The following is a 25714-nucleotide window of genomic DNA, read 5'->3' on the forward strand; positions in this document are numbered from 1 at the left end:
CTCACACAAGCCAAGCCTCAGCAAACTGAGGGCTAATGAGACATTTGCCATAGTTCTGAATTTTCTGGGATTTAATTATAGAATTTTCAGCTGCCTAGGATACTGACTTCTTTTGTGTTTCCAGATAATGGGTTTTAGCCATTAATGTAGGCATAATAAGGTAAAGAAGTGGATGAGAAAGGTGGTGAAATTCTTAGAAAGGACAAGATAGAGGAGCTTGAAACTGCTTAATGTGGAATTTTAAAAAGTCTGTTTTTCATCTGCCTGTGACCTATCCTGGAACCCCATTCTAAGGATAATTGGGGTTTGAAAGTATTTCAGTATTGCTTCTCTAGGAAGTTAATTCCTACTTCTGTAAATAAGGACTACATATTAAATATTTACACTTACATTGATTAAAAGGGCATTTCTTGAAAGGTCACACTTATTGCAGCCAATCTTTTTTAACAAAATTATGTTTGTTTTTATATATTTTTATTATACTTGATTCCAGGTAGAGTGTTATGATTATGACAATGATGGGTCACATGATCTCATTGGAACATTTCAAACCACCATGACTAAACTGAAAGATGCCTCCAGAAACTCACCTGTAAGTTACATCTTTGTTAATTGTATATATCTTTTAGTTTGGCTGTTATTTATTATTTCATTTCTTCCCTTGGCATAGCAAAGTATTTACCATGTGTTTACTTTACATTACACATAATGCTCTGAAATCTATGGGTTTTATTTGTTTAGTAATTTAATCCAAAATTCATACTTGGGGGATATGAGTTTATATTTATATTTAGAGGTTTGGCTCTCTTTGCCTTAAAACAGCACATGGAGTTTGATTGAAAAGCCTTAGTTTTAAGGCTTACAGCATTTCAACTATCATGGTAATTAATATCTACAACAATGGACAAATGTAAGGGCTTGAATTGTTATGTGTTTCTGCTACTTTTGGACAGAGTTTTCAACCTTCCCTCTGTCTCTTCCTGCTTACTTGTCCTAGTCTGAGGGAAGGACAAAAACATGGTTCATTGGACTGCTAATTATGTAATATTAAGCTGCCACCTAATGGTACTAATTTTGTTAAGATCATTTGGCTGCCTTAACGACATTCAATTTATTATTAGCTCCCTAACATATTTCTAAGCATGTTTCTGAAACTTTTCTGTCTCTACACCAACATAGCTGAAAAATAAAACTTGTAAACTGCTTTCATCTAATTTATTTACAACTGAGGTTTTTGGTGCAAAAATTGAATTGCCTTTGAGCTACCAGTCTTTGAATTAAAACCGTAGCAAAATTCAACTGTAAATATTCTATTTAAATATTTTTTAAAAAGGCAGTACTAATGGAAAATGGTAAAGATCTGAATATTTAAAAGAAAAGAAGCAAATTAAGGAACTAAATACAGGGGAGTGATCTGCAATGTTAGTTTCCCTGATTTTAGTTTGTTGTTATTTTCCATAATCAATAAATGACCTACTTCCAGAAGGTAATAATAAACCAACAGTTGCGTAATACTTTATGGATCACATAAAGCTTTGCTAAATTCAGCTCCCTTGATCCTTCCCTCCCCTTTTGACAGAATGTGGTTTTTCGTGTTGCTGCAGTACCAATGCTTACCCATAACTGCTTGTCAGGGCCGACCATGTCTTAGAGTCTTTGTTCTCAGTGTCTAGCATAGTGTATTCCCCTTGGTAGATGCCCTGTAAATGTGGAAATGAATGAAATGGAATAATTCAGCCTTTTATCAATGAAAATTCTGTGTAGGGAATTTCTACATCTCTAATATTCAATAATTAATATTTAAAGTTATGGCTAAGACTCTGGCAAAGAATTTGTTTAACATAATTTGTTTCATTTTATTGTAGTAAATGTACTTTTTAATGTTTTGATTCTTTGAAAATTAGTAATGACTGTCGAAAGTACATAAATTGCTTTCTGTTAACCATAAGAGGTGACTTACCAAATATTATTATCTATTATGTTCTTATTATTGTACAGGCAGTGGGAATTTGGAAGTATTCCTTGAAGATGATTGTATCCTAGCTGAGAAGAAAAAAATAATAAACTGTAAGGTTTAAAAATAATAAAGAGTATATAACCAAATTTTATATGGTTGTAGAAGTTTAGGGAGGTGAGTGGAGATCAGAGAAAACTAGAAATGTCATGGATAAAGGAGTTATAGAGGAGTTATAGTTATAATTTGAGCCAAGCCTTGAAAGACGGATTGTGGATAAGAGAAAGGAAGATCAGCAAGAAACTCTACTGAAGAGATGTTAGATGTTAGAGCTGTGTCTAACACACATAGAAAGAGATGATCTTTGCTGCATATTTTACAATAGAGTTGGAACTTCAAATATTTCTGTTTTCTTATGACAGGTTTTTTCCTCCTTTACTAAGCAGCATATTTTTGCTCTTTGTGCGGATAACAGCTGGAAGTAATATTTTATTTCCTTTACTATAAATAGGAACAAGTATTATTTGGAGCATTTATAAGAATATTACCTACAGAGGGAAAGTTTATACTTAGGAACTATTGAAAAAGGTATACAATTTTGGGTGTGCCTTAATTGTGGGAAATTAACTGATACGTATATATATAGAGAGAGATGTAAGACAAAACCCCATGTTTTAAGGCATAGGTCGTCAGTAATTGTATATAAGGGTATACCCTGCTACATACATACAAATTAACTGATTCAGGCCACAACATTCTAATGTTTAAAACAGATAAGCTTCCCTGTAAAAGCAGCACCTTTGTCACATTTTAACCTTAGTATTCTTCTCCTTCAACAGAATTCACACCAACTCCTCACAATGTTCCTCAAGGGCAGCCATGCTCTCATGGGTCTCAGAAAACTCTCCTTCCTCCATCCCCTCCCCCACGTACCAGTGAGCAAAGGCATGCTTGGCATGCATCAGGTCAAACTTGTGGTCCAGGCAAGCCCAGGCTTGGCAGCACCTGTGGTTGATGAGCATGCACACTGCTTGCTGGTCTTTGGCCAGGTCTCCAGGCACCACAGTGGGAGGTTGGTAATTAATGCTGACCTTGAAGCCAGTGGGGCACCAATCCACAAACAGGATGGTACACTTGGTTTTGATGATGGCAATGGCAGCATTGCTGTCTTTGGGAACTGTACTGCCATGGTATAGTAGACAGCAAGCCATGTATTTACCATGGTGAGGGTCACATTTCACCATCTGGTTGGCTGGCTCAAAGCAAGCACTGGTAATCTCTGCTCCAGAAAGCTGTTCATGGTAGGTCTTCTCACCAGAGATGACAGGGGCATATGTGGCCAGAGGAAAGTGGATGTCTGGATAGGTTACCAGGTTGGTCTGGAATTCTGTCAGATCAACATTTAAGGCACCATCAAACCTGAGGGATGCAGTGATGAAGACTCAATCTGACCTATCAACCTGTTCAGGTTGGTGTAGGTTGGGTGCTTAATATCGAGATTTCTACTACAGATGTCATGGGTGGCCTTATTATCTACCACGAAGGCACAATCTGATTGTTTCTGAGTGGTGTGGGTAAGGATGAAGTTGTAGGGCTTGACTACAGCTGTGGAAACCTGTGGGGCTGCGTAAATGGAGAACTCCAGCTTTGACTTGCCATAATCAACAGAGAGACATTCCATCAGCAGGGAGGTGAACTGAGAACCAGTTCCCCCCCACAAAGTGGTGGAAAACCAAGAAGCCCTGAAGACCTGTGTTCTGGTCAGTCAATTTGCGAATTCTGTCCAGAAACAGGTCAGTGAGCTCCTTGCCAGTAGTGTAATGCCTGCAGGCATAGTTGTTGGCTGCATCTTCCTTGCCTGTGATGAGCTGCACAGGGTGGAAGAGTTGACAGTAGGTGCCAGTGCAAACTTTATCAATGACCGTGGGTTCTAGGTCTACAAACACTGCCCTTCCTGGATATGTGCTTGCCGGTGCCTGTCTCAGTGAGGAGTCATCTCCTCTCCCATTGGTCTTGGCACTTGGCACTTGGCACTGGCCATCAGGCTGGATGCTGTGTTCCAGGCAGTAGAGCTCCATCAGGCATTGCCAGTATGGATACCAGCCTGGACGACGTGGATGGAGACGCACTCACGCATGGTTACTGCTTTGTGGCTGCCAAGCAGATGGCAGAGAAGACGAGGAGAGGTTGCTGCTTCTTACAGCACGACTCTTAGGTGGTTGATGTAAGAGAACCTGCTAAGTGATAAATATTGCCCATATTTAAAGTATTATGTAATTGTTGCAGCATTGTGTTTTGAAACAGACCTACATTAATAGATCGTTTGATTCCAATAGAAAAAAGCCATGTAAGTTCACATTGGCGTATTTCAGATTGCTAATAAAAATTAACATTTTGTCTTTTCTCACTACAGATTGAATTTGAATGCATAAATGAAAAAAAGAGGCAAAAGAAGAAAAGCTACAAAAATTCAGGTGTTATCAGTGTGAAACAGTGTGAGGTTGGTTTGGTCTTGGCTACTTTTCATAACGTAATGAGATCACATTTGGAGTTCTTGTATCAATATGGTCTATGTGAAACTGACTTAGTTTCCTGGCTGCTAAAACAAATACTATACAATGGGTTTGCTTAAACAATATAAATTTATTGGCTTATGGTTTTGAGGCTAGGAGAAGTCCAAAATTGAGGCATCAGCAGGGCAATTCTTTCTCCCAGAAGACTGTGACATTCTGAGGCTGGCTACCAGCAATCCTTGGTCCTTGTCTTTTCTGTCACATGGAAATGCGCATGGTGGCATCTTCTTCCATGTCCAATTGTCTTTGCTTATAAGGACTTCAGCTGTATTAAGGCCCACCCTCTTCATTCAGTTTGGACGCACCTTAACTAATAACATTTTCAAAAGTCCTGTTTACAAATAGGTTTACACATATGGGATTAGGGGTTGTGATCTGAACATTCCTTTTGTGGAGGACATGAATCAATCTCCTATGCAGACAAATACTTGAACTTGGGGCAGTTGAAAATCACATAAGCATCCCAGCACCTTTGGGGGAAAGAAGGGTGGGGAAGAAATCCTTTGTTTGCTTCCAAGTTTTGACAACTTTTTAGCAAAAGACAAGGAATATTAAAGTTTTCCATAAACTTAGGAAGTGTGACGCATCATGATATTTTCCCAACCCAGTAATGGAAATGCCCTGACCCAATGCTTCTATTGGTCATAATTTCAAGATGAAATGTTATGAGTGGAGAGAAAAATCCAAGAGATTTCTTACAATGAATCAGTGGTTTTTGTTTGTTTGTTTGTTTTTGTTTTAATCTTGATTACTATGCTTATTAATACTCTCAATGTATTAGACTCATTACTAATTTCAGAAAAATTAAAGTAAGTGTATTTCATCTTTGGCTGTTAGTATTTTATCTTAATTCTGCTATAATTATCTTGAAGGAAAATCTTACAGATTCATGACATGTAGGGGCAGGATTGCCTTAAACTAGAATGCAGAGATGATTGCCACATGTTTATATCATATGCTCTATAGTTTACAAACTTAAAAATATATGCCAGAAGATCTCTTTTAAAATAGAGTTTTGATTTTAACAGTTTGTATTTTGTTTGTAGATAACAGTGGAATGCACGTTCCTTGACTATATCATGGGAGGATGTCAACTGAATTTTACTGTAAGTAACACACTGAAATTTTCAAAGCAGGCTGTAGCATGTTGCTTCTTCTCCATTTTGAGTGTTCTTTATTTTACTGCAAAATGGACATTTGATGAGATTTTTACAATCTGTTTAGTATGATATCCTCAGACAGGTTGTCTAGGTTCATCAAGAAGCATTTAGGTTTTGTTTTTCTTTGGCTTTTGATTTTGTTGATAAGATCTGTTATTCTCGAGAGAAGGCAGTGGTTAGCCAGCAATTATGTAAGTGAAGAAAGCACTAGTCAAACAACTTTACAAAAACAACCCACTAAGTCTAAGTTGTGGGTCTAGTAAGTCATGATTTAGGGGGTTTAGAAAAATAGGAACAGCAGGTTGTTTCATGCGACACAAAACAAAAGTGTTAATGTGGTTTAATTATCTATGGAATAATTGGTAGGCTCAGGCAGTTTGTTAGGAAAGGAGTAACAGTCTCTGGCATGAATATGTTTTTTCTCCTGAAATTTTCCTGGTCTTTAAGCACAGGTGTCTCTGCCTTCTCATTAGTAATGACTGCAATTGTTACTGGCAGGTGGGAGTGGACTTCACTGGCTCCAATGGCGACCCGAGGTCTCCTGACTCCCTTCATTTCATCAGCCCCAATGGCGTTAATGAGTATTTGACTGCTATCTGGTCTGTGGGACTGGTCATTCAAGATTATGATGCGTGCGTATGGCTTTGGAAAAATTAAAATATAACTTAATATATGTATATTTAATTTAATAATTAATATATAATATAATATAACATATAGTGTAATTAATAATTTAATATAATTAATTTAAATTTAATTATGTTTATAATTATTTAATTATAAATAATTGCTCAGGAAGGCAGTTTCTGTTTCTTTGGCTACTATTCTGATATAGTTGGTAGGGATGAGGGTTTTGGGTGAGAGTAAATTCCTCCTTAAAATTTCCCTTTTTACTTTTTCTACTTTTTCCTCTTTGGGACAAAGTTTATCTTTGATCTCTTATCTCTTACTAGTCAATATAGTTAGCTTATTAAATAGTTGACTAGAGTAAGCAAGAGTCTTGACTCTTTGATCTGGTTTCCTTGGGACTTACTCATTAGGGGTAAGTCGTCTGTGTGATTGAAGTCTAGATGACACATTTTATCAATACTAGTAAAATCTACTTTTTAGCATAGATTTATTTCCTTGGCAGTCATTGTCAAATTATTTTTTAATGGTGACTTTTAAGCTGAAAGATAATTTGATCAAATTGCTGTAAAATATTCTTGGTGGATTCCCTTTTGAGTAGATTTAAATAGGTGCTCTGGAAGGTTTATACAAAAAATCTGCAGTTTTACTTGTTTTTGCCTACTGTTATTTTATGATAAAAGTCCTTACATATTGATGGATATTTTCATTAATCTGTAATGGCATTTAAAGAAGTAACATTTTTAGGCAAATGAAAACAAATCTCAAGCAAGGGTGGTAATTCCAGTATCAGACTAGTGGAAATTAAGGCAAAAATCATCAAATATAATAAAAAAGTTACCTTGTAGAACACTTTGTTATATAATCCAAACCAAAAACATAATCATGGATCTGTTTAATTACAGAGTCTCAAAATATTTAAAGTAAAACAGCTATAAATGTAATGAGAAATTAAAATTAACACAGCTGAAATGGGACTCGTGATTTAATAAGAAAATTTACAGAGTTACTGTCTCATACTGTCACCTGGAATAACAAAAGGATAACAAAAAAATACATACCACATGGAAATGAAAAACACTCTTAAGTAGTTCTTAGATCAAAGAGGAAATCAAAATGTAATAAAAAACTATGGAGAAATAAAGGGCAATGAGAAGACTGTATGTGGTCCTACTTTTTGGAAAAGGAAAATTCCTGGCCTTACATGCTTTTATTTTTAAATAGGAAGAACTGAATATAAAAAATTTCCAATAATGTAAAATTAAAGAATAGTAAGAAAAAATAAAGATGGTAATAACACTAGATTCCTTATAAGTATTAGGCTATTCTGGGCAGACATTTTAAATACTTTCTATGTAACACTCATTGACTCCTCATATTTCTCTTGAGATAGGCACTGTTATGGTCAACATTGTACAAGTGAGGAAACCGAGGCACAGAGAATTAAGTATCTTGCCCAGGGTCACTCAGTTGGTCATTGGCAGAGTCAGGATTGGTCACAGACTACCTGGCTCCAGTGACATGCTCAAACCACTACTCTATGATGTACTTCTTCAAGGTGCAGAAAGTAATGACATGGAAAATTTAACAAAAAAAAAAGAAAAGAAAACTGTCGAATTGTTTAATTAAATCAAGAGATGATTCTTGCAGGTTAAATTTTTAAAACTTTGGCAACACTAACCCCCAAGAAAGAGAGAAAACATGCATAGAATATTAAAAACAAGAAAGAGATTATAAGCATATGTGCAGGGAAAAAAAAACACCAAAATTATAAGTTAATACTCTGTAAAACTTTATAATACTACATTTGAAAATCTAGATTAAAGAATGATTTTTTTAGGAGACTGTAAATTACCATGTTTACTTGAAGCAGCAGAAAATCTGAATAGATCAAGAACCACAGAAGGAATGCAACATGTAGTCCCAGAGCCACTCCTCACAAGGGTAGCAGGACAAGAAAATTTTATACACAAATTCTAGCAAACCTGTAAAGAACAAATTTAAACCTAAGTCAACTGAAAATAAACTAAAACGTAGTGAAATTTCAGTCAGAAAGGTGGTCAGATACAATATAAAATACAAAAATCAACAATTTCTCAGTAACTAGCAATAACTGGTTTTTAAAATTTTAGTGAATAAAAATCACAATTCATAATAGCATTAAAAATGTAAAAAATTTAGTAAGAAGTTCAAGATCTTTAATGAAGAAAAGTATAAAATTGAACTGAAGGATGAAGAATGAGACTTGTTTAAATGGAAAAATATGCTATGATTCTAGATTGGCAGATACATTTTAATGATGTAAAATGTAATTTCTCCCTGAATTAATCAATTTTTAATAGAAATGCAATAGGCCCCTGACAAATGCAGCATACAACTAGCCAGAAGAAAAAATGAGTCAGAATAGCCAAGAAATATCGGGGGTGTTGGGGGTGGGGACTGTAAGTAGATAAAGGGGGATGTTCTCGTTTGCTAATGCTGCCATTATGCAAAATACCAGAAATGGATTGGCTTTTATAAAGGGGGTTTATTTAGTTACAAAGTTATAGTCCTAAAGCCATAAAAGTGTCCAAACAAAGGCATCAACAATAGGCTACCTTCTCTGAAGAACACTGATGGTGTCCCGAAAATCTCTGTCAGCTGGGAAGGCAACACAAGTATACCTTCACTGAAAGAAGGCCAGTGGTGTCTGAAAAACCTGTTAGCTGGGAAGGCACATGGCTGGCATCTGCTTGCTCCCAGGTTGTGTTTCAAAATGACATTCTCCAAAGCATCAGTGTCAGCTTTCAACCGCTGTCTTAAAAATGTGTCTCTCAGCTGCTGCAGCAAGCTCCTTCTGTCTGAGCTTTTATAGGACTCCAGTAAACTAATCTAGATGTATGTTGAATGGCGGGGCCACACCTCCATGGAAATAATCTAATCAAAGGTATTACCCACAGCTGGATGAGTAATAACCTAATCCACAGATTCCACACAGATTCCAGCCTAATCAACACTAATACCTCTGTCCCCACAAGATTGCATTAAAGAACATGGTGTTTTGAGGGACATAATACATCCAAACTGGCACAAGGGATTTGCTCTACCATGTATTAAAACTTGAAAGCTTTCTTAATTGAGTATGAAACTGGTACATGAGCTTTGGAACCAAACAAGCAGTCCAGAAATAAACCCAAGTTTATTTGTGCATTTAGTATATGATATACATAGTATTTCAGAAAGGAGAAAAGGGTCGTGATGGCTGTCCAACTGGACAAGAAATAAATTTGGATTTGTAATTCATAATTAGAAATTATGTGTACGTGGCATAAATAACAGCTATAAGTAATCTCATACCAGTTGAGGTCAGGTTTTGCTGCCAAATGAGTTTGCTACAAACTAATGAAAAAGCTTGTGGCTTTTGGTACCTTTTGGATTTGTTTACATTTCATTTCATTGAAATGATGTGCATTATTAAAGTAGAAAAGTATAGGCTATTAAATAAATATGAGCTCCATTTTTATAAAATATATACCGAAAGAGTTTTTTTCTTCAACATACAGAAAAATATTTAGGATGAGTTGCTAAATAACATTGGTTCTCTTTAGGGATAGTCTTTTTTAGGTGATCTTTGCTTCATCTTTATACTTTTCTAAAACTTTGAATTTTCTGAAATAAACTTGTATTGGTTTTATTGTAAGTAAAGATAAAACTCTTTTTGGAAAAATGACAACATTTCACTTTCTTACAAATTTTCTTTTTAGTGATAAGATGTTTCCAGTTTTTGGTTTTGGAGCTCAGATACCTCCACAATGGCAGGTAAGAGGAAATCTCATTTTAAAGCTTTCCCTCCTGGAAAACCAAAATAGGTTTCATCAGTTCTTCTTTCATCTTTTGACAGGTATCACATGAATTTCCAATAAACTTTAATCCATCAAGTCCCTACTGTAATGGTAAGTTAAAATATAAACATGAAGTTTTTAAGAGTAAAGTGTCATGTCTGTTTTTTTTTCCCCCTTGTGATTTAAAACTACTCAAATTCCCTCACTAGGGAATTTTCTTTTTGTGGCATATTTAACTTTCTGGTGTGTAAGGTAAAAGAATTGTACCAGAGTGGTGGTTGGTATGGTAATGATAATTATGGGGCAAATCAGTATTATGACAATGGTGATTATAAGCTAAATTCTTCTACTTAAAGAGATTTCATAGACAAAGAAAATTCTCAATTTTGAGAGTGGGGATCAATAAAAATAATCATACATTAAAAGTATTTTCACATATAAGTTGATTTCAGTAAAATGAGTAATGCAGTATACACATCTTTTAAAGCTTTTTTTCAGAGTAGCAGTCACTCCGTGTCCAGCATCTGATACCTGGTGCACATCCAGTGAAAGGAACAAAGAATTGCACTCCTATAGCAGCGTTCCTTTGTGCCAGCAGCAGGAGGCAGGCACTTGTCTTTCTTTTCACTTTTTCTTTATATTCCAAGTATCCATGTGCTTCTTTCTTTTTACCCCAATGAGCAACCAATCTGAAATACTAAATCTCCCATAAAATTATAAGACTGAATAGTTTTGAGGAGGAAAGAGAGGTGGAGGCAGAAGCATAGTTTAAAATTCTAGACAATAAACTAATTTTTTGCAAAGGGCCCTTTTGATAATTACAAAATATGTAGATTTCTAACAAAAGAAGATGTTCTTTCCTTGTCTTCCTAAACAAATATTTGTAAGGTAAAGGGCATGAACATCTTGTTGGGGTAGTTTGCATTAGGGTTTTCTTTTTTCCAGGATACTTTTTCCATTCCAATTCAGTGCCTGCTTTGAGGCACTTTCAGTGGCTAGTTGTGACCCCTTTAATCCACAGCCATTTGAAAATAGGACTATTATTCTTTTTGAGAAATGTGCTTTGTGCTTATGATGAAACCAAAATAAGTTCGGTAATTTGTTGTAAATACATCTGACTTTTTGCAAATAGATATAGATGACATATCCCATGACGATTCATTTTAGAAGCTCATTTACTCCATAAGGAATTTGCACCAAGTTTTGGGCTGCCCACTAGGTGCAGCTTTCCTACTTTTGGTTTATAGTCTGGAAAAAGAATCAGTTTGATTTTAGAGAAAGAAGACACTGCACAGAAAAACACAGCTTTTTTTTTTTTTTTTTTTAATATACGACATTGTTTTTATGGTGATAAGAGAAAAAGCACATTCACCAAAATTAATGTATTGTCCTAAAAAGAAAACATTACATTATGTGACCTTGTCAGTAGTTAAAAACCAAGTCAACTTCCAGTAAACCCTAATATTATTTAGGCCAAATTTCTTAACAATAACTACATCATCATTTCTTATGCTTTCTAATCTTTGCACCTGTTAGCTCCAATTTTTTTTAGAAAACTTCTTACTGTGATAATGTATACAACTCAGAATTTCCCATTTTAACCAATTTCAAGTGTACAATTCAGTGGAATTAATTAGATTCAAAGTATTGTGCTACCATCACCAACATCCATTATCTGAGCTTTTTCATCACCTCAAAATGAAATTCTGCACTGTTAAGCAAAAACTTCCCTTTCCCCTCATCCCCTGTCCCCTGGTCACCTGTAATCTGCTATTTGTCTCAATGAATTTTACAGCCTTGTTTTAAGCCAACAAAGTTTTAATTCCTGTTTCCTAATCGTTGAACTATATTGCCTAGAAATAACAATCTAACTTTAATGCAAAAGAAAGATTTTGGCATAATTCAGTTTTAGTTAGGGATCAGAGGCAATTGATATTTGTGCTGAAATTTAATTAACCATTTTGTTTATATCTTCTGATTGAACAGAAAGCTAAGGAGGTACAAATGGAAGAAAATATCAATCTTGTTTTTCTTTGATACCACCTTCACTTCAATAGGATACATAAACTACGTTCCTATACTCCTTCATTCCCCCACCTTTATATAGTTGTCTAAAATTACATATTTTACATTGAGTTCAAAACCACTGATTTGTCCTTAGAGTTTGTGTATTTTATATCATGTAGGAAGTAACTAGTGGAATTACAGTTCAAAAATTATTAACTTCTATTTGTATTCCATTGTGGTTGGAGAATGTGCTTTGAGTATATTCAATTTTTTTTTTTTAAATTTCTTGAGGCTTGTTTTATGTCCCAGCTTATGGTCCCTTCTGGAGAAAGATCTGTGATCACTAGAGAAAAGTGAGTGTCCTGGTGATTTGGGATGTAAGGTACTATATATGTCTGTTAAAATTCTCTATATCTCTTTCTCCTTTCCCTGTCTCTCCACCAGCAGGGCTCCCAACAGAATCTGAAGTAGGGCAGGTCTTTCATCGCCAAAGTCTCTCAGCATTTGTTTGTCTGTGAAAAATTTAAGCTCTCCCTCAAATTTGAAGGAGAGTTTTGCTGGATAAAGTATTCTTGGTTGGAAATTTTTCTCTCTCAGAATTTTAAATATGTCATGCCACTGCCTTTTCGCCTCCATGGTGGCCACTGAGTAGCCACTACTTAGTCTTATGTTGTTTCCTTTGTATGTGGTGAATTGCTTTTCTCTTGCTGCTTTCAGAACTTGCTCCTTCTCTTCAGTATTTGACAGTCTGATCAGAATATGTCTTGGAGTGGGTTTATTTGGATTTATTCTATTTGGAGTTTGCTGGGCATTTATGCTTTGTGTATTTATATTGTGTAGAAGGTTGGGGAAGTTTTCCCCAACAATTTCTTTGAATACTCTTTCTAGACCTTTATCCTTCTCTTCCCCTTCTGGGGCACCGATGAGTCTTAAGTTTGGACGTTTTATTTTATCTATCATATCCTTGAGATCCATTTCGATTTTTTTTTTTCTCCATTCTTTCTTTTGTTCTTTCATTTTCTGTTCTGTGGGCTTCTAGGACACTGAGATGTTGTTCAGCTTCCTCTAGTCTTGTATTGTGAATATCCAGTGTCTTTTTAATTTGGCCAACAGTTTCTTTTATTTCCATAAGATCTTCTATTTTTTTATTTACTCTTGCAATGTCTTCTTTATGCTCTTCGAGGGTCTTCTTTATGTCACTTATATCCTGGGCCATGGTCTTCTTGATGTCCTTTAAATCCTTTGCCATGTTTTCGTTCCTCGCTTGTAGTTCTTTGATTAATTTTGTGAGGTATAGTGTATCTTCAAATATTTTGATTTGTGTGTTTGGAGTTGGATTCTCCATATCTTCTGGTTTTATCATATGCGTTAAGATTTTCTGTTGTTTTTGGCCTCTCGGCATTTGTTATGCTTGATAGGGTTCTTTCAAGCTGTAAAGAAAAAGGGATATCGATCTAATTTTTCAGGAACACAGTTTGGTGACGTACACTTTCTCTAACTAACCAGCAGACGGCGTCTGTGAGTCACCTATATCCCTCAAGTCAGTTCTCAACCTTGTTTCCGTGTTGTGTGGGGAAATGATTCTTTTAGGTTCAGTTGGAGAACTCAGTTTGGGTGTGTTGCTGGAGCTGTCCGCCCTGAATGTGGGGCATGTGTATGGGTGGCCAGGGAGAAAGGGCAGTTCTAATGTTCAGATCCCCCAGGATCCCGGAGATTCAAGGCTGCCACAAGAGTCTAAGCCTTCCTTTCAGTTCAGCCCCAGACCCTCTCTCTCGCTGATCCATAAACCACTGGACTTGGTGTAGTGTCCCTGGGTTCTCCAAGCGGATCCCCACTCCCAGCCGCGCTCCTCCAGGAGCTCAGCCAAGGGAATGCTGTGCTACGTCACCAGTGCGTGCCACCCCACAAGGGAAGCCCCGGGCCGCCGGGCCGTGCTGCACACTCCCCGCCTGAAGCAGAAATGGCCGAATGGAGCATCTCAGCCCCCTCCTCCTCACACAGTTCTTCCTTCCCAGCTCTGGGAGAACTGGCGGGGCTCTGGGCTGTGGGCATGGCCCCAGGCAGGAGTTTATCCAGCCCTCCGGGGGGCCAGCTGCAAGCCGCAGGGTTTCTTTCTGCTTCCGGCTCTCCCCTCCGTTCCCCCGAACCCAAGGGTATCTGCTGCGGGCTATCTTCCTGGCCAGACACCAAGAGGCCGGCCCAGCCCCCTCTTGCTGTGTTTTACTGCGTGGTTCCCACAATTGCTGCTGGATCCACTCCTTTTTTTTTTTTTTAAAAAAAGAGCCAGCTGGTCTCCAAACGCTGAACCCTGGCTTCCCCAGCCCGCCACATGGCTGCGGGTCTTCCAGCCAGCTTACTCACTCGTTTCAGAATGCCGACTCCCGGGTTCACCAAGTATACGGCCCCTCTGGAGCTAGGAGCCCTCATCCAGCTGGCGCATCGCTGTAACCAGTATTCTAGGTCACTTTCTGGTTTTTAGCTAGTGTTTTTCATGGAGGCGTTTTTTTCGCCCTGTCTCAGCTAGCCGCCATCTTAGTTTCTCCTGAATATAGAACTTTTGACTATTTAAGGCATTATATGTTGATGTATATAATTAAATTAGCCAGTATCGAAAATAATAAACAATTAAGGAATGCCTGAGAATTTTTAATTTTGCTTTTTTTTTTGTCTAGGAATCCAAGGCATTATAGAGGCATATAGGGCTTGCCTTCCTCAGATTAAACTCTATGGACCAACTAATTTTTCACCAATCATAAATCACGTGGCAAGGTTTGCTGCTGCAGCTACACAACAACAGACAGCTTCTGTAAGTGCTCTATAGGGCCAGGGGACAAGGAGAATAGGAGAACATGGATTAGTAGTTGTTCCCAGTACCATTTTTCTATTTATTTGGCTGTCAAGATACAAGTTGGGGCAAGAGGCAATGGTATACTAATCCTGGGTTTGTAAGTAACACCTGTTGTTATTAAATTAGTGATCATTTAAAACAAAACAATCCTTAAACTTAAATCTATTCTGTCTTTTGAATTAATTTTCTTAGATAAGTTCTATAAAAGAACAAGGGCTATCATCTACTTCCTTGAAGTAAACGTAACAGATTAAGAATTGTGGAGACTTACCACTTCAGTTGCTGTTGAAAGATTACTTATTGTACTAAAGAGGTTTGAATTAGCCAACCATTACCTATTGGACCTTGGATATCAAATCTCTTAGCTTTGTATACTCAACAGTCAAGTGGCTATAACTACCTCACACAGTTGCTGAAAGGGCTAAATAAGATAATTTATATAAAGTGTACAGTGCCTGGATAAACATATAACAGATATTAGCTACTATTATAAATATTATTCCCATTCTAAACTTAAATGAACCCAAAAGATGGCATCTTCACTTTGTAGCATTTTCCTGCTCTCTGAAAAGATGTATCAGAGATTAGGGAACTGAGAGGAAATTCCCCCTCCCCAACCCTTATCATTTTTTAAAAAGCGTATTTTAGTTTGGTAAATAATTCTGATTCTTTCATATTTATGTGGAGTTACCACTTGCTTCCTTGGTTGTCTCTGAAGTATTTGACATATTTAATACTTCAATTAAAGTGCTTACTCCTGTGGTTAGTGAAATTTTAATCTTTGGCATTTATGTGCCAGAGGGGGCTCAAAGAATGATTGATTTCCTCACTCTATTTATGCCAACCCTATTTTGTGGTCTGCTGTGCTTTTAACAAACTTGTAGTTCTTGTATGAGTGAATTTCCTTGCTATCAAAGTATCTTGCAATATTTTATGCAGATAGTATTCTGAAAAGGAAAAGACTGGCAAGGAAAATGAGCATGAAGAGACTATAAAATTACTTACCAAGCTAGAGATGTCATTACCATTGCTTTTATTGTTTGGGACTTCTGCCTGTTCAGTGAACATAATTTCCCATTTTTTGTCCTTGCTAAGAACCAGTTGCTGTTGACTGTAACAGAGCGTTTCTTTTTTGACAGCAATACTTTGTGCTGTTGATCATTACTGATGGTGCAATCACAGACCTTGATGAAACCAGACAAGCTATAGTTAATGCTGCCAAGTTGCCAATGTCCATCATCATTGTTGGAGTTGGAGGTGCTGACTTCAGTGCCATGGAGTTCCTGGATGGCGATGGTGGGAGTCTCCGTTCCCCATCAGGGGAGGCTGCCGTCCGAGATATCGTCCAGTTTGTGCCTTTCAGACAGTTCCAGAATGTGAGTACCACTCCTCCTTATTATTGGGGAACAGTAAGGGGTTTGAACACAGCCAAGCAATTGGTTGCTGTTGAAAGATTACTTATTGTACTTATTGGACCTTGGATTCCATTTGAAGAATCCTGATTAGATTTGGCAGTTCTGCTTTAGTGGTATATAGTGTGTGCCTCTTGCAGTCTATATAATACATTTTGGGAGTTATATTGGTGTGTATTTCTTAGGATATATTTTATCTTTACCTTTGTAACAACAAGAACCAAAAAAAAAAAAAAAACAAAACTGTATATGAGTATATTTTGAATTTATCAAACTGGAAGTTAAATTGATTGAAATTCTCAGAAGACTGTTTTCCACAATGGTTAACACTTTACAAAACTATGGTACAATATTGCAACCAGGATATTGGCATTGATAAAATCAAGAAAAAGAACATTTCCATCACCAAAGGATCCCTCAGGTTGCCCTTTTATAGCCACACCCACTTGCTTCCTGCCTCCATTTTTTCCTTAATCCCTGGCAACCACTGATTTGTTCTCTCTTTACTCATGCTATGGATTCATAAAGTATGTGACCTTTTGGGATTGGCTTTTTTTCACTTGGCACAATTTTCTGGAGATTCATCAGATTGTGTTTGTTTAACCATTCACGCATTGAAGGATATCTGGGTTGTTTCCAGTTTTTGGTTATTGCAAATAAAGCTGCTATACACATTTGTGTAAGGTTTTTGTATGAACATAAGCTTTTACTTCTCTGGGATAAATGCCCAAGAGTATAATTGCTGGGTCACATGAAAGTTGCATGTTTACTTTTTAAAGAAACTCATACTTGTCTACAGTGGTTGTACCATTTTAGATTCCCACCAGCAATGTAGGTGTGATCTAGTTTCTCTGCATCCTTGCCAGCATTAGACAGTGTTATATATTTTTGTTTCCCATTCTGATAGGTATGTAGTGATATTTTACTGGGGTTCTAATATGCATTTCCCTAATGGCAAATGATGTTGAATATCTTTTCATGTGCTTTCTGGCTGTCTGTAGATTCTCTTTGGTGCAATGTCTTTTCACATTTTAGCCCATTTGCTAATTGGATTGTTTGTTTTCATATGTTCAGTTTTGAAAATTGTTTATATATTCTAGATACTTTTTTTTTTTTTTTTTTTTACAATCCACAAGACTTTTATTTCTTTTTTATACCTTTTATGCCATGAATTCATAGGGAATAGGCTCCAGTAGTTCAGGCTCCTTTCCATTGGTTCTCACAAAGTGTGCTTCTCTGGGTAGAGCATGCTGGCACTTCAGTTGAACTCGGGTCCCTTTCTCTTTGGCTTCCTTTTTTTTCTGATCATTTTCATTCATGTGCTTCTCCATTTATTTAGATCTTCTTTCTTTCTTCAGCATTTTGTAGTTTTCTACACAGTTGTATGTTAACTTGTATCCTGCAACCTTGCTGAACTCACTAGTTCTAGAAGTTCTTTTTGTGGATTCCTTAATATTTTTTATGTAGATGATCAGGTCATCTGCAAACGGGGACAGTTATGTTTTTTCTTCCCCATTCTGTATACCTTTTATTTCCTTTTCCTGCCTTATTGTACTAACTAGAACTTCCAGCACTATATGAATAAGAGTGTTAAGATCAGACATTCTTGCCTTATTCCCAATCTTAAGGGGAAAGCATTCAGTCTTTCACCATTGAGTATGATGTTAGCTGTAGGTAGGTGTTCTTTATTAAGTTGAGGAAGTTCCCTTCTATTCCTAGGTTTCTGAGAGTTTTTATCATGCATGGTGGTGTTTTTTTCTGCACTGTGATTTTTCTTTAGCCTGTTTATATAGTGGATTACACTGATTGATTTTCAAATACTAAACCAGCCTAGCATCCCTAAAATAAATGCCATGTGGCCATGGTATATAGTTGTTTGTATATATTGCACAATTCTATTTGATAATGTTTTGTTAAAGATTTTTAATGTTTTGTTAAAGATTTTTTGAGTCTATATTTGTAAGCTATATTGGTCTGTAGTTTTCTTTTTTGTAGTGTTATTGTCTGGTTTTGGTATTGGAGTAATACTAGCTTTATAAAGGAATTGAGAAGTGTTTCCTTCTATTCTATTTCCTGGACGAAAATAATGTAGGATTGGTAGATGGGTAGAATTTTTCAGTGAAACTACTTTGACCTGGAGATTTCTTTTTTGGGAGTTTTAAAATTATGAATTGAATTTCTCTAGTGATTATAGAGCTATTCAAATTACCGATTTCATATTAGGTGAATTGTGCTTATTTGTGTTGCCAAATATATGTGTTTACAGTTGTTTGTAGTATTCCTTTGTGATCCTTTTGATGTCTGGAGGATCTGTAATGCTGTCCTCTGTTTCATTCCTGGTATTTATTAATTTGTGTCTTTTTTTCTTTTTCAGGCTTGCTAGAGCTTTGTCAATTTTATTGATCTTTGCAAGAACCAACTCTCTGCATCATTGATTTTCTCTATTTTTCTGTTTTCAATTTCATTGATTTGTTTTTCTTTCTTATCTTTATAATTTTCTTCCTTTTGCTTGCCTTGAGTTTATTGTGCTCTCCCCACTTTTTTAGCTATGTCTGACAACTTTTGATTGTTGTATTTTCATTTTCAATTAAATGTAAGTTTTTATTTTCCTTGAGACATCCTCTTTGACCCATGGGTTATTTATATGTGTGTTGTAAGTTTCCAAGCATTTGGAGATTTTCCTGTTATCCTTTATGTTACTAAATTCTAGTTTGATTCCATGTTGTTAAGTACATACTCAATTCTTGTAAAGTTGTTGAGGTTTATTTTATGGCCTGGGATATGGTCTGTCTTGGTTTATGTTCCATGGGCACTTGAAAAGAATGTGTATTCTGCTTTGTTGGGTAGAGTTTTCATAAATGTTGATCTTGCTGATTTTCTCTCAATTGTTGAGAGAGGGATGTTAAAGTCTTCAACTATAATTGTTGATTTGTCTGTTTCTCTTTTCACTTCTATCCATTTTCACTTTGTATATCAGGTGGCTCTTTTGTTGGTCCATAACATTTAGGATTGTTATGTCTTCTTATCTTGGTGTATTGGACTTTTTATCATTTTAATATCTCTGTCTATCCCTGGTCTTTTTCTTTGCTCTGAAGTCTATTTAATCTCATATTAATGTAGCCAATCCTGTTTTCATTTGATTGATGTTTGCAGAATATATCTTTTTCTATCCCTTTACTTTCAATCTGCCTATTTTTTAAATTTGAAGTGAGTTTCTTATTGACAGTTGCATCATATGTTTTAATCTACTTTGACAATCTTAGTCTTTTCTTTTTAACGAGAGAAGTTGTAAATGTACAAAACAATCGTGAATAAAATACAGGATTCCCATATACTATCACACCACAACACCTTGCAGTGGTATGGAACATTTATTACTATTGATGATACCACTTTTTTATAATTGTACTATTTTTTTTTAACAAGTTACCTTTGTTACAATTGATGAAAGATTATTAAAATAGTTCTATCTATAGTCCATTATTTACATTAGGTATATTTCCCCCCCGTATACCACCCTATTATTACTGCCTTTATCAGTATCATACATTTGTAATAATTCATGAAAAAACATTCTTATACTTGTCTATTAACTATAGTCCCTCATCTACAGTAGGGTTCACTGTGTTGTACAGTTCTGTGTTTTATCTTTTAATTTTTATTCTAGCAATATATACATCCTAAAGAGTCCTCTTTTAACCACATTCACCTATATAGTTCAATGCTGTTGATTACACTCAAATATTGTGCTACCATCACCACCATCTATTTCCAAACCTTTACCATCAGCCTAAATAGAAAATCTGTAACATTAAGCATCAACTCACCATGTTCTAACCCTAATCTATTGCCTGGTAACCTATATTCTACATTCTAACTCTTTGAGCTTGCTTATTATGATTAGTTCATAACAGTGAGATCATACACTATTTATCCTTTTGTGTCTGGCTTATTTCACTCAACATAATGTCCTCAGGGTTCACCCATGTTGTCGCATACTTCAGGACTTCATTCCTTTTTACAGCTAAATAATATTCCATCATATCTCTATACCACATTTTGTTTATCCATTCATTAGTTGATGGATACTTGGATTGCTTTCATCTTTTGGCAATTGTGAATAATGCTGCTGTGAACATTGGTGTGTAAATATCTGTTCAAGTTCCCACTTTCAATTTATCTGGGTATATATACCTAGTAGTGGGATTGCTGGATTATATGACAATTCTCTATGTAGCTTCCTGAGGAATTGCCAAACTCTTCCACAGCAGCTGCAGTATTTTATATTTCCACGAGCAGTGAATCAGTGTTCCTATTTCTCCACTTCTGTTCCAACACGTGTAGCTCTCTTTTTAATAGTGGCCATTCTAGTAGGTGTGAAATGATATCTCGCTGTGTTTTTTTTAAAATGCAATTTTATTGAGATATATCATCACATAGTTGTGCATTCATCACCACAATCTATTTTTTGAACATTTTCATTACTCCAAAAAATAAGACTAAGAATAAAAATCAAAGTAAAAAAGAACACCCAAAACATCTTCCTACTCCTTTCCCCCCCTATTTTTCATTTACTTTTTGTCCCCTTTTTTCTACTCATCTGTCCAAACACTGGATAAAGGGAGTGTGGGCCACAAGGTTTTCAACAGTTCAACAGTTTCAGGTATTTCCTTCTAGCTGTTCTAGTACATTAAAAACTAAAAAGAGATATCTATAAAATGCATAAGAATAACCTTCAGAATGACCTCTTGAGTCCATTTGAGATCTCTCAGCTTCTTCCCCCTTTTGGTCAGGAAGCTTTCTCAATCCCATGACGCTGGGTCAAGGCTTATCCCCGAGAGTCATGTCCCATGTTGCCAGGGAGATTTACACCCCTGAAACTAATGTCCCACATAGCAGGGAGGGCAGTGAGTTTATCTACCGGGTGGGCTTAGAGAGAGACAGCCACATCTGAGCAACAAAAGTGGTTCTCTGTGGATGACCCTTAGGCACCATTATAAGTAGGCTTAGCCTCTCCTTTGCAGTAACAAGCTTCATAAGGGCAAGCCCCAAGATCAAGGACAGCCTACTACAATGGTAGTCCCCAATGTTTGCAAGAATATCAGGAATTCTCCAAGTGGGGAAATTTAATGTTTCCACATTTTTCCACAGGGCCTCAAGGGGGCCATGCAACTACTCCTTACTCTCTGCCAAAATTACTCTGGGATGTATCGGGGCTTCACACTTACCTGTACAAACCAACCAGATCTCACCCCCTATTTAAGGTTCCACGTAATTATGGTGTTTGAATAAACTGACCCTAAAAGTTAAATTATATACTGTACCACAGAAAGTATAGATTTTGCACCAAATAAACATCTCTTCCTTTGGTCTCACACAGAAGTTGAGGTTTTAAAAACAAGTCAGTATCATCTTTTTCCCTTTAGTATGGTTTACCTTAGTTCTAGTGAAGTCCATTTCAGTCATATCTCTAATTGAAGTCTGATCTCTTTTTCAGCTTCTTTAACCTTTACTATATGGGGTAATGCTGACATTCATAGATGCTGAACTCTGGCTCTGAGTCTCAGGTGTCACACAGATACCCAAAGTTATAGGGACTGATCAGGTTATACACAAATAGCTCAGCATCTCAGAATTTATGGACAACCATTACAACTCATGAATAGATGTGACTGCTTTAAGAGTTTACAATTTAGGAACCTTTACCATAAGCCTTCTCCTGATAATCTATGGTCTCAGATTCAATTCTCAGAGTCTGCACATTATAGTTAATTCATATTAGTGAGGTAGCATATATTCAGTATTCCAAATTTGTTAATTTAAGCCGCAATTAGCACTTGGTTGAGCTACATTCCCTTGCTCCCAGCAGGGACTGCTTCTTTTTCCCACAGCAAAGTTTTGCCACTCAACCTGCTGTTCTGGTGGGGGAGGGGTGTTTGCCCTGCAGTTTGGGGAGCTTTACGTACAGTTTCATGCTGCGATCTCTGCCATTCCACCTATTCCTGCTTGGTGTACAATGTTGTCCAGTCATGGTTGTCCCCCATGTATCTATTTTTTCTTTCTTTGCTTTGGGTATAAAAATCTAAGAAACCATTGTCTACCACAAGATCTTGAAGATGTTCTCAAAATTTTCTTCTACAAACTTTATAGTCCTGATTCTTGTATTCAGGTCGTTGATCCATTTTGAGTTAACTTTTGTTTAAGGTGTGAGATATGGGTCCTCTTTCATTCTTTTGCATATGGATATCCAGTTCTCCCAGCATCATGTGTTGAAGAAACTGTTCTGTCCCAGTTGAGTGGACTTGGCAGCCTTGTCAGATATTCATTAGCCATAGATGTGAGGGTCTAATTCTGAACTCTCACTTTGATTCCATTGGTCAATATGGCTATCTTTATGCCAGTACCATGCTGTTTGATCACTGTAGCTTTGTAATATGCTTTAAAGTAAGGAAGTGTGAGTCCTCCAACTTTGTTCTTCTTTTTCAAAATGTATTTGGATATTTGTGGCTCCTTACTCTTCCAAATAAATTTGCTAATTGGCTTTTCCATTTCTGCAAATTAGGTTATTGGAATTTTGATTGGGATTACATTAAATCTGTAAATCAATTTGGGTAGAATTGACTTTTAATGATTTTTGCAACTTCCTCTGACCCTATAATTATTTCAAAATAAAAAGTTATAAATGAAATAATACCAGGTGAATGAAAGAACTTCATGTAAAAGTTAAAATCTAAAAAATCACCAAGCGCTAAAATGCTGGCAGCAAAAAAGGACTTGAAAAATGGTAGCAAGGGTAATAGCATTCATAAGTAACATTGGTTACTTTGCTTATTTCATGTTTCATGGATTTTGCTAAGGAAAGATTCAAGTCTAGGAACTGGGAATTGCTGCTTTTTCACTCACTAGTAAAGTATTTGTCGTCTTTTATCAAAACACCAGTAAAACTATGGTTGCTAATAGTCACTTTGATTTTGTTTTTCACAAGGCTCCAAAAGAAGCACTTGCTCAGTGTGTCTTGGCAGAGATTCCCCAGCAGGTGGTGGGCTACTTCAACACATACAAACTCCTTCCTCCAAAGAGACCAGATAGAAAATAAAAGTTGCTGTGTGTGGTCATCTCAGCCGAATTCCTTTGTGCTTTGTGCAGCAGTGGATTCATCTCTCACCCAAAATCATGAATGTGTCATTTTGTGTACTTTTCAACTTCAGCATTTATGATGTACGCCTAGTTCTCCATGGATTATATCTGTTCAATGCATCCTTTTTTATTTTTTTTAGGAGACTGTGCCAAGTTAATCTTTGGCAAATCAATTCAGTGATTGCCAGTGATTTATAATAATTGCAGTGAGGTTATTGGATTAGAAAGTCTGGGGAAAGCTGATTTTGTTGTTGTTGTTTATTTTCATATGATGAAGATGCTGTTCTTGAATGATTGTTAAAAGAAAGAATGAAAAATTGTTAGGATGATGTGATTTGCAGATTTCTGAGTTTTTTTTTTTTTTTTTTTTTGCTCTAGGGAGTATATATTTTGCAAGCCAATGTTCACACTTGATTAAAAGAATCTTTAATAAGATAATGCTGAATTATTCCTATAACTCTGATTCACTGCTTTTCCATGGGGTAAAAAAAAAAACACCTTCACTTGCCCCTGAATTTTGCTGCAGTTTAAAAACTGCAACATGTATTTGCATAGGACTTCATGAAAAGTATTGATTGTGAGAAGGTAACGCATTTATTCAGTTTTTAAAATGTACAATCAAGTAAAAAGAAACTGATGTACACCATTTTCATTTGCCTTTCTAGATTTTTTTATTTTGATTGTGAAATACTGTAAACATGGTCAGATTTGGCCTTCTGTATCATTGATGGTATGGGACACTTAGAATTCTGTAGATGCTAAGATGAAAGATTGTCCCGGATTTTACACGATTAGCTTATTTTATTTGGGATTTATTAAAAAATGGTTAGGACTACTTTGACCAGGAAAACCATGGGGACCAAACATCAAAAGGGAAATTCAGAATTCCATTCCCTTTTAACTAATTAAAGACTTTACTTATTAAAAAGGCAATTTTTGTACTTTCCTAGCTAAGGTCACATACACTGTTGTGTATACAATAATTTATACATTTTTTCCCTTTTTTTATATAGCATTTTTAGTATGATTTTAAAACTCATACTGGTTATCTGTTAGTCAAAATCACATTTACATTTTACTCATGTGTTATTTCGTAAGCCCAGAATGTATCATATTAAACATAAAATCTGTTGTAACTTTGAAAAAAAAAAAAGTTTTCCAGCTGCTACATTAGGATTGAGTGGATTTTGCGTGCTTTTTTCCCCTCTTTTACCCCTTAGAACACATTGCTTAGAGAACATTACATTTTTGGAATAGATTCAGTAACATTTTATTGAGGACTTATATGTCAAGTACTATGCATGTCCATATATTGATGAGTTATCTTGAACAATTTAACATTAAAAATTGTGTGTTTATTACATATCCTTAAGCGCATGCATCCAGCACCATGCTGACTTGCCTTTCAGTCTTACTGCAAAACCTGCACCACAGCCCATGCCTCTTGTTCTCAGCAATGTTCGAACGAAGTGAGCTCTCAGCCACAAGTTGCTTTGGCTTCTTGGAAACAGCTCTTTCCTGAGGTCAGGCTGAGAGAGGACCTGCTTGCTTTCACAGTTGCCTAATAGCCCAAGTAAGCAGTGAATACCTTTCCACTTGGCTAGCTGGCCTCCCGATTTTTGCTGTTAACCTGAAGGTACCTAACTATTAGTCTTTTTCTCTACTTTAGAGTAAGTCTCATTAGTTGACAAGTGATTTTTGATATCCCATTTTAATGTCAAATGGGAGAAGAAAGCTGATTATTCTCCCAGTGGTTTGTCTTAGATGCCCTCTGTGTGCTTGGAAACAGCATAGATCTGTTTCCATGGTTTTCAGAATTTTCTTTTTTATACACAGGATGCCTTTTTTTGTTTTTTTAAAAAAAGGGGAGACTCACCTTAGACGCAAGGATAGAAATAGGTTGAAAGTGATGGAAAAAGATTCCACACAAACTGTAACCAAAAAATATATATAAACAAATAAAGATATTCACGCATTCTCAATGTATATTATAAAACAAATAGAAGTGGATCTTCTCTGTTAGAGCAGGGACAGTGTCCACTGGAACTTCTCACCCTTCCTAACCCAGCTCCTCAGCAGCACCCGTGTCATCTGCACAAAGCACTAGGGAACTACTGATCATGAGCATTCATTGTGTTCATCGGCCAAATAACAGTGCTTCTGGTACCACTGTCA

At 36.3% G+C, this 25714-nt stretch overlaps 1 protein-coding gene and 1 pseudogene across 1 annotated transcript in view; one reads left to right on the top strand and one right to left on the bottom strand.

Annotated features, from left to right (window-relative positions):
- The window catches only part of CPNE3 (copine 3), a 57715-nt gene extending 33015 nt beyond the window's left edge, over positions 1-24700 (top strand). The window contains exons 8-16 of the mRNA XM_037802549.1: positions 494-592; positions 4368-4454; positions 5574-5633; positions 6186-6319; positions 10058-10112; positions 10195-10246; positions 14815-14948; positions 16130-16366; positions 23388-24700. Of these exons, the coding sequence (XP_037658477.1) occupies positions 494-592; positions 4368-4454; positions 5574-5633; positions 6186-6319; positions 10058-10112; positions 10195-10246; positions 14815-14948; positions 16130-16366; positions 23388-23498 (969 nt within the window). The 3' untranslated portion in view covers positions 23499-24700. The remainder of the gene's footprint in view (positions 1-493; positions 593-4367; positions 4455-5573; positions 5634-6185; positions 6320-10057; positions 10113-10194; positions 10247-14814; positions 14949-16129; positions 16367-23387) is intronic.
- LOC119508758 lies at positions 2771-4091 on the bottom strand (annotated as a pseudogene).
- Positions 24701-25714: the final 1014 nt, after the last annotated feature.

The sequence above is a fragment of the Choloepus didactylus genome, chromosome 14 (genome assembly GCF_015220235.1).
Source record: "Choloepus didactylus isolate mChoDid1 chromosome 14, mChoDid1.pri, whole genome shotgun sequence".
NCBI lineage: Eukaryota > Metazoa > Chordata > Mammalia > Pilosa > Megalonychidae > Choloepus > Choloepus didactylus.